This window comes from Anoplolepis gracilipes, chromosome 2, assembly GCF_047496725.1.
Source record: "Anoplolepis gracilipes chromosome 2, ASM4749672v1, whole genome shotgun sequence".
Classification (NCBI taxonomy): domain Eukaryota; kingdom Metazoa; phylum Arthropoda; class Insecta; order Hymenoptera; family Formicidae; genus Anoplolepis; species Anoplolepis gracilipes.
The window spans coordinates 11,533,361-11,552,233 of NC_132971.1; the positions used below are offsets into that span (position 1 = coordinate 11,533,361).

At 31.5% G+C, this 18,873-nt stretch overlaps 1 protein-coding gene and 1 long non-coding RNA gene across 3 annotated transcripts in view; one reads left to right on the plus strand and one right to left on the minus strand.

Moving 5' to 3' along the window:
- The window catches only part of LOC140675037 (uncharacterized), an 84,876-nt gene extending 80,026 nt beyond the window's left edge, over window positions 1-4,850 (minus strand). The window contains exons 1-2 of one of the 2 annotated variants that reach the window (XR_012048308.1): window positions 4,059-4,850; window positions 3,441-3,519 (exon numbers count right to left, since the gene is read on the minus strand). This is a non-coding gene — a long non-coding RNA (uncharacterized lncRNA). The remainder of the gene's footprint in view (window positions 1-3,440; window positions 3,520-4,058) is intronic. The other variant, XR_012048307.1, reaches the window with a different exon arrangement.
- A 4,115-nt stretch (window positions 4,851-8,965) lies between these two features.
- The window catches only part of LOC140662969 (uncharacterized), a 99,247-nt gene continuing 89,339 nt past the window's right edge, over window positions 8,966-18,873 (plus strand). The window contains exons 1-2 of the mRNA XM_072886766.1: window positions 8,966-9,434; window positions 16,399-16,499. Coding sequence (XP_072742867.1) covers window positions 16,454-16,499 — 46 coding nt within the window. The 5' untranslated portion in view covers window positions 8,966-9,434; window positions 16,399-16,453. The remainder of the gene's footprint in view (window positions 9,435-16,398; window positions 16,500-18,873) is intronic.

Consider the following 18,873-nt stretch of genomic DNA (forward strand, 5'->3'; position numbering starts at 1 on the left):
AAAAACAATGCGGTATATGGCATCATATCGCAAATGATCGTAAATTATACTCAGAGGGCATGTTCATGTCATTAGCGATTTTGTCACCGGTTAACAGTAATTGTTGTTTAGTTAACCATGATTTGAAACTCCAATACTTCTCCATTAAAATTTACTTACAGCACCCAATATAGCGGATTGAGCCATTATTGAATCTCGGCGGAATTTCAAATATTGCAATAAAGGCATTACGGATTCTCTTCTGGAATCTATTATTGAGCAGATGAGTCAAAGAATGTCACTTTATCACGAAAGTTATTCTTGATATTGCGCAATCGACGCGAACGTGAACGAAAATAATCGCACTAATCGCATTTTACATATATAATCATTGTAATGTAATCGCATTTAACTCAGCATTATATTAAAACGTAAATATAACTTTCTGTTATGCAATAAGATTAATGCAGACATCAGCGATTGCAACGTTCTTGTTAATAATAATCGATAAGTGCATTCATTTCGTCGAGAAATCTTCATATTTCAGTGAATGTTGAAATTCCAATGACGAAATTAATAATATAGAATAAATCATATAGTATATTAACTATGTTTTATTCTATCTATCAAGCATTTTTCAATCAGTGGAACGTGAAACATATTTGAGATGTTTTTACGAGATTTTATCAGAGTACAAATTTTTTATAGAAGTTTTTATTACATTCCTCAATTAATAAATATGATTAATAAAAGTAACATAAATTATATATATTTATTTATTATTGTGCAGTTGGTTTTTTTTTTTTTTTTTTACTAAATATTTTATCACTTAGAGGAAATTGAAAAATACTGTAGTATACGTTATAAGGATCAATCTTGAAGATATATATATATATATAATAAATAATTATAAAAAATATCAGCGTGATAACAAATTAACGAATAAAATATAGTAACATATTCCTATAGTAAAAATGTGATAATGTATCAATATCACTCTTATATCAAATATCAATAATATGATAATATAACAAGAAAAATATTACTTATAAATATTACATATATTATAAATTGTTTTTATATTATATAATCAAAATTTTTCAAAAAATTTTCAAAATTACATAAAAATTAAGTGAGAAACAAGAAGATATAATTTTACGACTTCTCAAACATAACTATATCATTTATTCATATATTAATATGAAAAATGCATAAAAATGATATAGCGAAATAAATCCTCGCTACCAAGAAGATTAAAATATAAATTCCTTTCTTTCTGCGAACTTTATCGCAGGTAGAATCATCGAATTGGCATCGAAGGAATACCAGTATTGGAAGAGAGAGATCGAGAGCTAGGACTCAAGAAGGGGGGGGGGAGAGGGGATAAATCGCCCCTGAACAAATAGAGAGAAAAAGTGCATCGAATGGGAAAAGAAGAGAAACGGCGCAGAGTGTGAGATTTCTTTCGATTTAATTAGGAGTAGCTACGAAGGGAGGGAGAGAGAGAGAGAGAGAGAGAAAAAGTCGTACGATTCGCGACCGGGTGACCGTGTGTGTGTCACGGCAATATGGCGCCCCCGCCGTCCGCGGAAATTCTTAATTAAATTCTCGCTGCTTCCTCGGGGCAGACCTGACCGAGGAGGCCGCGTTGAAACTCCATCGGAGTTTTTTCATCCGTGGTGGGTCCTGTGAGTCAAGCGGAGACCGGCAAGCCAATTCTCCCTTCTGTCCTCTGCTCCCTCTTCCTTTCCTAGCCAGCACTTGGCAACTTCAGATTACGTTTGGCCCTCTCGAGGCAAAGTCTTCTCGCCGCAAAGTGAGCTTTATTCTAATCTGCCACAACCGCCGGCGCGCGAGCAACGCAAAATAATTAAGCTCGACCATAGGCGTTGGTTCTGGGGATATATAATATATCTCGATCTCTCTATTCCTTTTTCCCTTCTTGCTTTATTTAGAGTCAGCGCCGGGTCTTGTTTCCACGAAATGTAGCTCTGGCTCCGCCAGTTTTACGCCAGGAATTTGTTTAACCCTGTATTGCCTCGCGTTGTTTTCAGACAAACAGTCGAATATAAATATGAGAAATCGCTTATTGAAGAATGTGTAAAGAAAAGAATGTTCTCTTCGATAAATTTAAATTTAAATTTGATTTAGATTTTTCCTCAGCAAAAATATATAAAATATGCGATTGAATATTTAAAAAAATAATAATTAATTATTAATTCAACTATTTTATTTGGGAATGAGAAGAAATTCTGAGAAACTTAATCTTTACAAAAATATATAAATAAATAAAATAAATTTATCATATTGTTAGTCTCATATATCAATATTTACAAACAAAATTAAAACCGTGCTAATACAGGGTTAAATTTGCCTGTCAAAGCTCAGCAATTATGATTTATTATACAAGCGATAACTTATCACTATAGATAATTCTAACAATTGAGTAATTACAGTAATATTATAAAATTTTCAATAGAATAAATTAAATAAATAATATTGAAGCTACACAATTTTATTTAATATATATCGTGTTTAAATCTTAAAAAATATAATTATGGTACATATTTAAAATAAATAGAAAATAATTAAAATAAATAAATGGGGGTTTTATATTAATATTAAATTAATATCATTATGTTATACAATTATTACACGTTTTAACGTATATGGAATACAGAAGCAAATGTCTTCGTTATATTTTCGAGTGACGTATTCGTGTTTCCGCGTTGCGAGAATCAAATAAAACTTCGAAATATTCCGCTCGTGATATCATCTCGTATGCATATATCTATATATCATCGTAGTTGACTGCTGAGCTTTGGCAAGGCTCAGCCATCGGAAATAGTGGCTGCCTCCTGGCAAAACCAGCAATGTAAAACGCCCGGTTTGCGCGAAAAATTGCAACGTTTCTCAAAATATTTCACTATAAGAGATGCCGAATATACAAAGAACTTGCACGACTAACTTTCTATCGATTTGCAATAATTTTCTATTAATTTATCACATATATATTGTTTAAACCTTCATACATATATTTCATTAGAAACTTGGAATATTTCATGATTGATACGGGATGTAAATTAGTGTATTTTATAAAGTTTTTAATAAATATTTTAACTAATTTTACATTACAGTAAAATTTCTACTGTTTACTCATTAATTTTGTTATAAATATTATTTTCTTTATTTTCTCAATAATTTAAAAATATGTAACATTTCTTATATAAATATCATCCTTAATTTTATCTTATCTAATCTATACATGATTTGGTTAGTGCAAACATTTATGTGCAAATAAACTTATATTGTCAAAGAATTTAGCATGTGTGTCATGTAATATATTTATATATACATATGTGATAATTCTTATATAAATATTAAGATTATCATAAAATAATTTTCTTATTGCAAATAAATAATGCGCGCAAAGTATGTATAATATGAAATAGTTTACTCACCAATTGTTTAAATAGTTTACTAATCAACTGATATTTGTCATGTGTGCATCAATATATTATATGTATGCTTTCCTCCTTCCTGTAATAAAAATAAATATGTAAATATTTGTATATTCCATTTTCATAAATACAAACCAAAATATAATTTCCCAGTATAAGCAAGAAATCATTAACACAATATTATTACAATAATATTTTATAACATGGAACGTTTTCGAATATGTAATTTTTAATCTTGTATGTCATAATGAATAAACTTTGAGTCACATTTATGTTTCTTACTTAAATAGTAACATGTATAAAATATTTTCAAATATTCAAAAATATGTAATATTACTTATTAGACAATATTTTTAAAAAAGTTTATAAATTATTATGTGAAGAATATTCATAAAATGCGCATAAAATCAATATTTAAAAATATTGATTTTATGTTTTTTGCTTATATATACTGAGTTAGCTTTCATGCATAAAATATTAATTTTTGCATAAAATTATCAAAATTTATTTTACTTTTTCTCTCTCTTTCTCTTATATATATATATATATATATATATATATATATATATATATAATTATGTATATAATTATATGTAACAAAAATTAACAATAGCTCACCAAACAGCCACTGTAGTCAAATCGTTTACTTCTGTGAGACGTCACACATACACAGAGTCCATTATTCACAAGCACAATAAACGACATCGATAATTCATCCGGCACTCCCGACGATTTATACGATTACACGATATGATGCGAAAAAAATAATGAACCGTTACACTCGCGTGATGTATAATTCGGCATTCGTCCGGTATACTTGCACACGATGTACGATTTTTTGACGAGTAAGAGACGCGAAAATCGGACCTTTTCACTTTGGACCTGCATCCTCGACCGTTACCGCCAAAAATCTGTCATGGCGTTCACTCTATCGGAGAATCGCAATTTCACTGGCATCGATGACGTCGACGTCGCTCACGATGACACGATTCATCCCGTACCGTTCACAGAGTGAATAATTAACCATCCCGATCGTTCTCGATATGCATAATTCGGCGCTTCCGATATATATATATATACGTATATATTTTGCGTATTATTTTTACTTTTGATACAGGTATATAAAACGCAAAGGTCAGACTCGTCCACCGACACTCCCGGCGATGAACGCGACACTCAGACGACTGTCGAACGACTATCGTCCGACGCACGATTAAGACGCTCTCGGTGTTTGTTTACATCCGCGAGATGTTTTTGCGAGACGCGCGAAAGGCGAGACGTACCGTGTGTATGCGCGTGTTTACTCCTCCGTCATTCCGAGGCGTAACGTTATTGCGGAAAAGAACAGGCACGTAGTTGTGAACGAGCGACGCGAATTTGGCGGTAACCACCGAGCAACTTTAGACGTTCTTTACAATCGCGCGATTCGTGCAATCACGATCGGTAGGGCCATAGACGTTAAACATTATAGATAGACTATGCGCGCGATAGAATCTCCCCTATTGCCGGAGAGATTACGGAATTACAGTAACTAGATAAGAAAATTCTCCATGTGTCATAACGAAAAGAGAGAGGGGACATAATAAAAGTCATTGTATATATATGTGAAAAAGTTTCAATCACAACTGTCAGACCGTAAACAAATCGACCTATCACGGTCAAATATTTTTACTACGTGTGAGAATACTCGACTGTAATTTTTGATTCAATCGCTTACAATTTCTTATGATTTTGATGAAAATTTTGTCACGTATAATGGACACTTTACTCTGTTATTTTTTTTTCTCGATAAATTAGAATCAGCATAAACATGTCTTACGATTTTTCGTTAGAAATCCTCTAACAGCGTTTTCAATTGAAGCAGGTATAATCGCTTCGGAAGCGAATAATGATGTCATTGTATCGTCTCTGCCAATAAAAGACTTGAATTCATAGAAAAATAGTGATTAATTAATCCGTGTTGAATTAAAATCCGTTCAACTGCCCTAGGTTTTTTTGTTGACTAATCGAAGCAAAAATTTCTTTAGTTTAATTGGTTTATTATTGGTTATTTTTATCAAACACTACTAGTACTTCAGTAAAGACGTCTTTCAGCAAGCATCGCAGGCGACACGGTGTCCATTAGTGTGAGCGAGAACATATTAGTGTGTCTCACTCACACTAGTGGACACTGCGTTACACTGTGTCTTGCTGAAAAGCTCCTTAAAGCTCAGAGAGAGAGTCTCTTTTTTTTTTCATAAAAACCATGAATATTTTCTAGAAAAGAAACTATATAGATATTTTACATAATTAGCTCTTAATTAGTTTGCAAAGTCGCGAAAGCTTTTTCTTATCCAATAGCCAATCAGGGGTAGAGCCCGATTAGAAATCGGAGTAAAGTTTATGTCGTGTGGAGTCACCTTTCATAGTATCGTTACTACATACTACATGTGTCATGGGCAATGAGGCGAGTGCGTGTTCAGATCTCAGATCTCGCATCCGATCTGTGTCCGCCGTTTTGTCTGCATGAAATCTGGCGAGTGTATATCAGACAGTTAAGTGTCGAATTACGTGTCGGGCTATGATTGTAATCAATTGTCCGTTCGTCCGAGCGTGTCATATGGATCGTGAAAGAAACGTCAAAGTATTGAAGCGTGCGAAGTCGCTCGGACACGTGGGATTATCGTCAAGTTCGCGTCGCTCTCTAAACGCGGCTACGGATATTCGTACATACTATACATTTTCGCTTTTTCCCGCGTGTCCCGTTGTATTTCGGAATAAATAACGTACGCGCGAAAAAATGTCTCGCGTGCGTAAAGTAAATAAGTGCCGGGAGTGTCTGAATCCGCGATGGAATCGTTCAATCGTCCGAGTGCCGTGTAATTGTCGGTTAAGCATTGGAATTTCACGTCTCTCTCTCGCGTTTTACAACCATAAATCTAGTGCGTAAATATACGTTGCATTATGTATATCAGGCGATCGTAATAATTATTCATTTATCGGAGATTGGAGTACGTTGCGTTCGTGAACGGTTTGAATATCAATACGAGTAAAATTGCAATCCGCGAGTAGGTATGGCTGGCATGTGAAAATTTTCAGACAAAAACTCTTGTGTTCTTTTCTTTACTCTACAACTCTACATAAAGGTGAGGGTGTAATATATAAAACGTGTATCAGAATCTTTGAATTATTTGCGTCATGTAATTGCGAATGTTCGTTATTTGCTCTGAGCGATCGTGTGTTATTGATTGCTAAATCTCATAATTCGTACATTTATCAATAACGTAATTTCATATTTGTAGGATGATTGACGAGAAACGAGAGTACCAAAATCCGGAATAAAATGGCTCGGCGAGTTTGATATTTTCCGTTCGATGCCTTTGTTTAAATAAACATGGCACAAATCAGTCCCTGCTCCATTACTGTTAAATCATAGTTGACGAAAAAGATAGAAGGTAAGATAACACAAAGTAAAGTATTTAACTTGGTGAATTTATCATTTCGAAGATGACGGGGGGTACATTCACGGAATTAGGCAAACATTTCCCGGAGGCACGCAAATGAACAGAAATTAGAATTATGCACAAATACGTCTCGGTAGCATCGACGTCTAAATATTTGAGAAAAAGGGTTACAGCTTTCTCTCTCTCTCTTTCTGCGAAAGTATCAATGTATATAATGGCCCGAAGCTGTGCCGAGTCACCCTGTAGGATAGGTACGTAACGGATCATGAATTATGAATCGCATTCGCCGGAGGACAGTGCGTTTTCTCTTCGGTTTCCTTATTTCGATCTAACCGGCGAAAGGACGAAAGTGAGCTCAATATCGAGAATTAATGAATATTTCGTCACGATTATTACTTTGCAAATATTTCTCTATGAATGATGATTAAAGATTTCGTTGATTCAAGTTTCTTTCTCCAGTTTGAACTTTGAGGCTTTCATCGTGGACTATTTTACATCTCTCCTTCGCTGTGATTCTTTCAGACGTAATAATGTAGAAGCAGATAAAATAAGAACTTTATAGTTTCACAGGTAGAAAAAGATATGCAAGTAGGAAAGTGATGAATATATTTTTTTAATCCTTTTGATTTGAACAATTATTGCATTTATATTTAGACATCGATATTACAGTGCAAATATGTATATTCTGTACTACAATGAAGTCAATATCATCATCCGGTTTTAATATTTATTACATTTTAATTGTAGATTCTAGTGACGAATGCGTTATAAAATTTTTATTAAACTTGATCGCTATATATGTATATATATATATATATATATATATATATATATAATCTTTTTGAAAATTTTCATTAACAATACATTTTTCAATTCTTGGTAAATATAAAAATAAGATAAATGTTTAAAAACGAATATAACTGTTAAATCAAATATAAAATAAAATTGTTAAATTAAATTAATATAACAGTTACTATAAAATTAATATAAAATAAAATTATTAAATTAAATTAAATATGTAAAAGATACATAAATTAAAAATATAAAAAATATTAAATTAAATATGTAAAGAAAGAAAAATAACTAAATTATACAATTATACTAAATTATAATTGTGACTCTTTATAAAATGTTAACAATATTCATCATATTTTCTCAATTTTATTAATTATGATTTCCTTCTGATTATCTTCTTTTTATAAATTGCTACATTTATAATCTCATATATTATTAAATATTACAATAATGCTATAACAATCAAAATATTATAGATTGTTTTCTGTTTAATTAATTACTTATCTTATCGTTATTTGTAGTCGATAAATTAGTAATGAACAAAATTTATTTGTATAATATTTGCATCAGTTCATATGATTTTTTAAACATTAAATTTTTAACAATATTTTTCAATCTTTCTATTATTTAATCTAATTTAATTTAATCAATTTATCAACTGATGTCATTTATTAACTTGCAAGTACACTCTATTAACATTTACTTTATCGATAAGAGCTTAGTAATTGTATCAGTAGCTAGTAAAATAGAGATCTTTTTAGAATAAACAATTTTAGAAAATATTAAATTCTTGAATTTCTGGTAAATTAAATTTATATTATTGTGATGTCTATAAATACAATTTAATCATTTTTTTCATAAATGTTACTAAATTCTGAATTTTGTTTCAAATAACTGCATTTATTGATAAATATAAAAACAATAAAGAGGTACATGAAATTAAAATTGTTGATAATAATAATGATAACATATATTAACAAAAAATCAATGTGCCATTAACATTTCTAAAATTAATTCCATGTTAGGTAATTGTATTAATTAAAGTTAATTAAATTACAATTGTATATTATAGCCAGTACGATGTAAAAATGACAGACAATTTATATTAAAATATATCGGCAAGAGTTTTATTCGATGTTGGTAGGGAACTGTGAATTATATCGACATGAGAAATTCTGCATTATCGGTCACTCCGTTTCTAAAGTATCAATGACAGAGGGCGCTCAATGTCACGTCTTTCGTCCATGGGGTCGTGAGCGCAGGAGCACGATGGTCGTCATCCGGGTTGGCATTCGGCAGGAGTTCAGTCGGTGCCGGTCGGTCCCGAGAACCGTTCACGTCTGAACATCCTGCGGGACGCAAAATCTAAGATGGCAACAGATATGTACATTTGATAGGACGGTCCATTTGATCAGGGAGAAAGCCGACTCGGTTTTAACGTAACGCGCGATAATGAGCGAGTGAAAATAGAAAGAGAAAAAGAGAGAGAGAGAGAGAGAGAGAGAAGGTGAAAGAGAGCGAGAGCGAGAGAGAGAAAGAAAGAAAGAGAAGGTCGCGATGAACGAATAAGTACAGGTGTAACATCATCAATCGCGCATCATCCGTGTGGGGGGGAGGAGGGGATATTTACCCTCTTTTCGGCACGCATAATCGCCGAAAAAGACCGGATCGAGAGTGGCGGACTGCTAGTCGTGCTGTGACGGAAGTTAGGAGCTCTCGACGACATGCCCCTGACGAATCGCAACGAAAGATAAAGGTGAGCGAGCGCTATTAACTCCAGTTTCTGCTTATCGAAGTATCGAACAAATACGAATTTACGAATTTTCGCTAAATCTCTTAATTTCGCGAAATATTATTTAGTTTCGAGCGTTGCCGAAAAAGATAAAAAATTTGTCGGTCACACTCGTTATACTTATGTGAAGTCATTTAGGCTACGAAAAATAATAAAGAAGAATACATGAGAGAACGGAAAGTCGATTTAAAAATTAGGAAATTTTAGCAAAATTTCTCTTTCAACAAATAAATGAATATAAAGTATATAAAAAATAGGTTACGAGATAATTTTTCTACTATTAATCGTAGAATGATTATTATTATTTTTCGCTTGAATAGTAATATTAACTTCAAAGTATTCCTTTAATTGCTTTGAGATATCAATGTAAAACGTTTATATCGACGTTTTTACGTTATTAATATTGAGACAAATGTGAAATTGATAGAAATTACAATTAACAGAGTAGTATTCAATCGGTAATGGAATAATGGTTACGTATAATTCATAAAATGTCACTTAAAACTTATTTAATCAAATAATAAGAATATAATAAAGAATGAAAAAAATCGCAGGGAATATTAAAATGAAACAATTGTCAGGATAAAAAGAAAGTCTCTATCGAATAAGGAAACAATGAAAGAGAGGAAAGAATAAAAGTTTGAAGGATTGCTTTTAGTTGATTTTAACTTCCGGTATGAATAGAGAAACGAGAAATGAAAGGAATATTTTCCTCGATAAGCTTGAGGCACAGTAAATTCTTGGAATCGAAAATATTTGTTTCCCGCGATTTACTCAAACGGACGACAAGATTTTTATTCGATAAAATTATGCTGATAAAATTAAGATTTCTTGGAACATTATAAATACTTATGTGCAAACAATTATATATTCGCTGATCTTTTTTAAGTAGAATAGTATTATGTATAAATTATAATAATGAAAAAAAGATTGCAAGAGTAATTAATTGATTGATTATATATGTCTTTATTTCGCGTGATTTTAATTCATGCTCATTTATACAATATAATTAAGTTGAAAATAGACGACACTTCACATATAATAGTTTATAATATTTTCATGAAACAAACTTTATACATATATTACATTAGAGAGATATTAAAATAATATAATGTGCAACAGTTTTCTCGTAATTATATACTTGTATACATATATTTATATATAATATATACAATATTTATGAAACAATGCGAACAAATTTAGTTGAGATTAATTAATACAATTTTTGATGACGCGTTCATGTCATAAATACTTGATAACGCAACGCAGAAATTCATGGAATTTATAGTGAAAGGAAGAAATTACATACTTGTATATATGCGTATAACTCCCATATATGTATATGTATATATATTCTATACATGTATATTAATATTACATTTGATAACAAGCAATTCGCTTTGAGATAGAATGATTCTGCTATATACGTTTTATAATTTATGTGAAAGAGCGTAACGCGATGTTGTAAAAGGACAATGGCAGGCGTTTTGCATAAGAATAGCCGATATTGCGAAAGATCGTTTGTTACGAGCTTGCCCAAAATGGCGGCACGAAATTCTGGCGAATTTCTGTTTACAACCTAACGTTTAACTCGAACCTTCCATATAGTTCTACATATCACGCCGAGAGTTTCCATGCTTGAAGAGAGAAAGGGTTGAAGGGGATCAGCATAAATTTCACGATTTATTGATCCTCGCAAGGTGCCCAGTATTATCAAGTTTGGTTCAGCGACGCATTCGGGGCTCAGTCTTGCTTGATTTATCAGCACGGTCGTTAAGTCAATCTGCGTTATCCCGCGAATGCACAAGATTCTCAATAATCTCGAAAATTATTTCGAAAAAATCCAATTAATTTTCCAATGATAAGATATCGGCATCCGTCTTTCGTTCGTTGGACAATATTAATCCCTCGCTTCCCCATAATAACTCGCTCGTAGCAATTACGTATAAATGAATTTAATTCGCGGAGCAAATATTAGTAAGAACACAAAAAAATGTGTTTTCTTATATAAAATTTAAGTTTAATTGATGTAGCTTGATGTAGATAATTATATCTGCGTATTAATAATTAATATAATCTAGTGTAATTAATAATTATTATTTCTCATGTCTTAAACAAAATATTAATTATATTATTATATATCATTATACACTGTTTATATTTATATACTATATATGTATTATAATTAATTCATGTATTAATAATATTTTTCTCATATAAGTTTAGAAAAAACACTTAAGATGAAAAACAAATCGAGAAAAATGCGATGGTTATTGCACACAAATCCTACAGTCAATCGCTACAAAGTACTATGAGTGTTACATTTCTTTGATCCTTGGATGCCTTCAGTTCGTCCCTGGAATTTGGCTCTTCAATTCTAGTTGGCGATCTTATAACATAAATTAAACCAACTGTTCGGTAGATCGTACGAGAAGCTTCACGCCGCGTGCGACGAACGCGTCGCCGAGAGGAAATTGTCGGATTCAGCCGGAAATTGCGAAATTCTCGATAGCAAAACGATCTCCATCCTCTCGATCTCGCCGTTCTCGTACGCGCTCTTCCTGGCCTACCTTTTCTAGAACGTACGCATCGTAGGATCTCTGTAGCGAGGATTTCATCTTGCGATTACGTCGTCTCGTTTCTCGATCGGTCGACCAGTTTAATGAAGGCTCCCCCGTTGATGTCTTTCACCGAGGTATCGGAGCCTTCACAGAGCCGTCTCCGTCTCCGTCTTCGTCTCCGATTCCTTATCAACTCGCTACAAACGCGGCAGCGAGATCGTAGCAAGTAGGATTGGAAAATCCTCTTTCGCGGAGCTAAGTCGAGAAGGAAGAAGAACTTGGGTCGCGTCATATAGCTGCTTTTTGATAAGCTTGCTGAGGTCAGGATATTTTTACGACACATTCGAGTACGAGGATTCAATTTCTTTCACGACAGTTTCTTTCACGCTCTCTTTTTACTCTTTATTAATATATTAAAGCTTTATAGTAATTTTAAATGAATTAATAAATGAGAGATATTTCTCTCTTTATCTCTCTTTTTCATCGATAAAATGAAAATTTCTTATAAATATTTAGAAAATTGCAAATAGACAGTTATATTAAATAATTGATATTTAATAATTAATATTCAATAAAAATATATTTAATAAATTTTTCGATGATTATAATATATATATCTACAATTAATCAGATGATACTAATTATCGACGCACAAAAATATTGGATTTGATTTCGATTTAGTGTTTAGCGATCTCTTCGTGATAACTAGTACACGGTCGATTTTTTCACATAAAAAGAGCTTTTAAAAAATAGCTACTACGGCGAATAGAAGAAATATGCGCTTGTACACATTGATAAAACCGCTGATCATAAAAATAAGTCGTTTGCATGCTCCCTTTTTATTATATGTACCACGATCGTTAAATCCGCCTTATATATACAACATCAGACTGAGTGTGCTTACTCGAGACTGTTGAAAAGGTCAATATTTCGAATGAGAGCTTTGGATATGATATTTCTTTTTATTCTGCGAATAGTACAGACGCGCGTTAAAAAAATACGTATATATCTTACTCTCTGAAAGATATACATATAGGAAAATTATAAAAATTATTAAGAAAAGAAAAATATATATATATATATATATATATATATGTATATTATATAGTCTTCCTTGTAAATAGAATTGGCTAAAAAATTAATATTAAGCATACTGTAAGCAAATATAATTTAGAGAGAAATGTTTTTTTTTTTATTTTCACAGAAAATGCATAGAGAAAAATTGCATTTTAGCTTTGAAGAGGATATTGAAATATAAAAACGTACTTTAATTTTCGTAGAATTCTCTCATAAATTTTAGTGAAGAGCTTTCAAAAAGAAAAGATTATCAAGATATAAAATACAAATTAGAAAAAAATATTGTAGAATATTCTAGAGTGCATATAAATTAATGAAAGAAGACATTTTGAAAATATTTTGAATTATATTGATAACAAAAAAATGCTTTTACTTTTTCTTTAATAGTATAAGAAAGTAGTAAAAATATACAAATTATTAGAAAAAATTTTCTTCTTCTTGCGCTCTCTTTTTAAATTTAAATATTATTTCATTTCTGTTATCATGATTATTCATCTCATGTAATACGTAGTCAACTTTTGGTTCAATGCAGTTCGTTACGAGCGAGGGCGGAGAATACGGCAATAGTGTACCAATAAGTTTTCGACACGAAATTGAAATCCTGCGACCTGCGAGCGTAAACTCGTTACTTATTCGTTCCGAAGCGCCGTAATAGCGTTGCGAAACTTTCAGTCGGAATGGCACGCTATATTCTCGATCGTTTAGCGTGTGAGTACGCTGGGCCCTATCAATACTCGTTTCCCTAGTGGTTCGAAAACTTAGGATCGTCACATCTCTATACTGTAATAATATTTATCCTTTAATTTACGTTTTAATTACCGAAATCACATATAGAGAAAGATAAACAAAGCTAGTACAACCAACTGTAATTTTGCGCATTTTCTTTTCAAATCCCTAAAAATTATTTTTGCTGTATATATTTTATAGAATATTTTTATATATACTATAAAATATATATATATATATATATATATATATTATATATATATTTTTTTATTAGAATATAAATTGTACATTTAAAAGAAGATACATATAAATATAATAATATACAATATATTTACATGAATTTATATTTATATATTTATTTTATAGACATATATATGTATATGTATTTTAATATCTTTTGAAATCAATTAAACGTATCCCTTGTTTCAATTTGGTGATTAACCATATTTTCGTACATTTCATACCATGTATTAGACATAGGTAAATAAACGTATTTTCAGAACAATAATAAAGTACGTGATTATGTTTGACCATCATTTCTAGTTCGTAAATAAATATAGATGATTTATTGCCGAAAAGCAAGAAAAATGTAGAATTCACGTTTCATTGCGTTGATCTTTTCCATTTTGCTTTCTTTTACATTCTCGCGAAGTTATGGATCACGTTGTAGGAAAAATGGAATCACGCGTCGCCGTTTTGTTTTATTAACAGAGTCGTTCTGTTCGCCGATAGCACGTGACTGGCATAATACGTAGATGTTGCATGTGTCAGTAATGCGCGAACATTTCCTTCCAGATGCTTCGTGAATCTGAGATATTTTGTATCTCTGTTCGCCAGTATTTTTAATTACTAAAAATATCACGATAATTATATCAACAGATCGATACGGCTTTTTATATTTTAAATAATCGAAAATTACAGTATCGCCTTAAATTATCTCGTTATACAATTATATCGTGCGCCATATATTTTTCAATAATTAAGAATTGTTAACACAGTATCGCTTCGGTAGCAGGTGCATGCCAATGTATCACCGATTGCCTCACAGTGATATGTGCGTATAAATTCGATCCGGCTTGGAAGAGGAGACGACGGCACAAAGGTTCACGAAATTTAAAAATTGCGGACAAGGTTCTCTGTTCCTATCCTCTTATCCTCCTCTTCACTGGCGTGTAATATCTCGCTCGTGAGTATAGGTATCACGTTTGCGTCGGCTTTAAACCGTAGTTACAGGCGGAAAGAGAGAGAGAGAGGGAGAAAGAGAGTTGCTCGTATTATATTTTTACGAGAGTCTCTGATCCTTCAAAAGCTTATTTTTTTTCACGAAGATTATTGTTGCGTTCGTATGTGGAAGATAAATCAAGCCGGCAGTAATAGTAAAGGATAACTATAACCGTTCTGTATCCATACTTTTGAGTCGTGTCCGCGATAAAATCTTTCCCGGGAGAAATTTGTAAGAAAATTGAACGCATTTAATGACGCGCGATAAATCTTCATTCCGTGAAATGCGACATTATTGGCTTTTCCCTATGGCAGACGGCAAAATGGCTCCCTTCGGGCCTTCGGTGTATCACCACGCTGCGAGATTATGTCGAATGATAAATAAACATGTATATTTGAAATCGAAGATGAGACTAATTTGGAGAAATAAATTTATCCAAGTGCTTATGATATAATTATACTTATAATGTTTTAATATCAGAATGTCACAGGAGAAATATTTCTATTTTCTATCTTTAATATATTTATTTAAGTGAAACATTGATTACAAAAAATATTTTTTTTTTTAGGTCAAGGTCTATGTTTCAGAAAATGTTGATCTCAATGTAAAAATAATAAATTATTATGTGTGATATATTAAAAATATTAATAATCTATATTTTTTTATTATGTATAATATATATAACATTTTTGTATGTAATAATTTTTGCATATTTTTTTGATATTTACAAATATAATGTCAGACACATAAATTGATTATATATGGTGGCGATTATTAGAATATTATAAATATTAATATAAATTAATACTTACCAGAAAGTATCGATCAGCAATTTGTAAAATTATTAATCTAATAGAATAATAATTCTATAAAATCACTGACCTAATTAAATTAAATTGAATTATAATATTATGTAATATTTGATTACAAACGATAACGTTTAACAAATATAACTATTAAATCAAGTATATATATACAAATATCTTCTGTTTATATTATTCTAATATCAAATACATCGAATGTTATTTTATTCAAAAATTATATCAAACTTAACATCATGATCGATCTCTATAAATACAATGAACACGTGTACTAACGGGATTTTTTCACAATCGTAAAACGATCGCAATTTCATATCGCGCAGTCGGTATCTCATTTGCCTTTTGCGACCGGCTTTATATGTATATCAATGCGGAAAACAGGGACCGTGTTTACATGGAGGAATAAAAAGAACCGTGTCACTACCACGAATAGTCAGATGCACTCGTACATATACGCTCATTTTACATACACAGAGAGCGAGCGTACTCGAATAACGAAATATTTTGCAATTGGGTTTCAGGTGGGACCCAAGGAACGAGCATCTCATCCTAAAGGGAGTAGCGGGAGAAGAAAATATGGGAAAAGGGGACAAGAGAGGCATCGCGCAGCGCAGTGATGGTGGTGAGTCTGTTTTATTAAACAATCTTAAACGCGTAAATGAATAATGAGAGAGCTAACAGGATGTGTAATACATCCGAAAGAAACCAAATATTTTAATATTTATAATATGTCATTATAGTAGCAAAACAATAATCTTAGATAATTTTTTATCGATTAAAAAACAGCAATATAGCGCAACGTTTTAAAAGAAGTCTAAAAAGATATCTAGAAAGGCACTTAAGAGATTAGAACAGCTTTTTTAAATATTTTCTAGAACTTTTTCATTTTTTTTAAAGATCTTGGATAATTATTTATCGATTAAAAAAACAGTAATATAGCACAAAGTTATAAAAGAAGTCAAAAAAGATATCTAAAAAACATTTAAGAGATTAAAATGGCTTTTTAAAATATTTTCTAGAAACTTTTTCATTTAAAAAAAGATTGAGATAAAAGCAAAGGTATTTAGAAAAATATTTATATTAGTGAGCTTTAAAAAGCTAGAAATAAAAAGGGATAATCTGCTTTTTTTATTATTAATTTCTGAGCTTTGCGTTCTCATATCATTGCACGAGTTTTGCAAAATTACATTTGCAAATATTTATTTTTATTATAAACTTTTTTTATTACAAAATCGGACGGATTTTGAAACAAATTTAAATGTATTTTTTATACTTTTATAAAACGTTGTCATTTCTTATGTACATCTCTCAGATATATATTACAGTCAAGAATTATTAAAATATATATTCGCCCACTTTTGCAGTTAAGATACTCTTTCCGTGAATTAATATCCCTTTCTCTATCTCTCTCGCTAAAGCGAGAGTTACGCTTAAAAACATACTTAAAAAACGACCATTTTCCTGGCACTTCCGCTTGAAAAATTTTGCTCCGTTGCCTATTTCCGGTGGCAGCTCGTGACGTACACGTTTCACCCTCAAGATTGCGATCAAAGGAAGGAACCGCGGACCGGAAACCCACACTGTCACGCACGCAAAACAATCGGGGAACGTTTACCTGTCGATCAAACTAGTGTGGAAGGTGACGTTGAACGATCGGAATCTCGATACGCGAATATCGAGGCCTCTCACGGTTATCGATGTTATTTCGAGGGAAAGGAATAACAGCACAAGGCTGTGCGCGTGGAATTGAATCGCGGGAGGAACAAGGCGGGGAGATCGCACACTATGTATATTTACTCTTCCACCCTTATTTTCCTCTTCTTCCTCGATACGACGACGACGACGACGACGACGACGACGACTCGTCTCGTCGCACTGTTACCTGCCGTTATTTGCTCGTTGCGTATTTGCGATTACTGTAGGAGATATATCTCGATACCGCGTGAGAGTGCTTGCCCTCTCGATTGTGCGCACACTCGCGAGATTGTTGCATCCCTGGAATGTTGTTTGTCCCGATTTTACGTACAAGTTATTTGTGTTAAAAAATATTTGACAACGATATTCAAAGTAAATTTTTACCGCCAATGATTAGATAATATTTGAAGGTTTAATAGTAGTAAAATAAATGTATACATATTCATATATTGAAGTGAAAATTAAAATATCCTTATTATATAAGAACATAAACCAGAAGCAATAAAATATATCGAAATCTTTGATTTTACATGTAAATTTTTTGTTAAAAAAATTTACGTTTGACAACGATATTAAAAGTAAATTTTTACATCCAATGATTATTAAGATAATTTGAAGGATTAATCTAATAGTAAAATAAGATATAAATAATACATATATACATATTGAAGTAAAAATTATAATGTCTTGTTAAAATGCCGTTATATAAGAACGTAAACCAAAAATAATAAAATGTATCGAAATTCTTGATTCGCTCGATAGTCGTAGATGTGCACGTTTGCGAACAATAATGCATGGTAGATTCTAACACAGTTTTAACAGTATGAGAAAATCTGAGATGTTTTCTTACAGTATTCGCTATTCGATTTTGTTCATATTTTATAAACGAGAAAAATGATGGATACATGTCTCTGCATCTCGTAACTACGAGTACAGCATTCATCAAAGTAAACTCTGACACAATTCGTGAAATCAAAATTAGATTAATGCTTTATTAGCAAAAATGTATACTAGGTAAATAAATTAATACTAAAATCATTAATAATAATTAAAATATATTGTCTGTTGTATTTGATACAAAGAAAATATATTTATATGAATTAATTTATTTCTTTAAAGGAAAAGAATGTGCCCATATCGAATTTTTTATTTATCGAAACCGATCGCTAAATAATGATTCACGATGCTATTTTCTGGACCTTAAGTTATTAATAAATATACATACATATATAAATTAATAAATATCCATGCACACAGAGACATATGGAAATAAATTTAATATTTCTCGCGATAGGGATGAG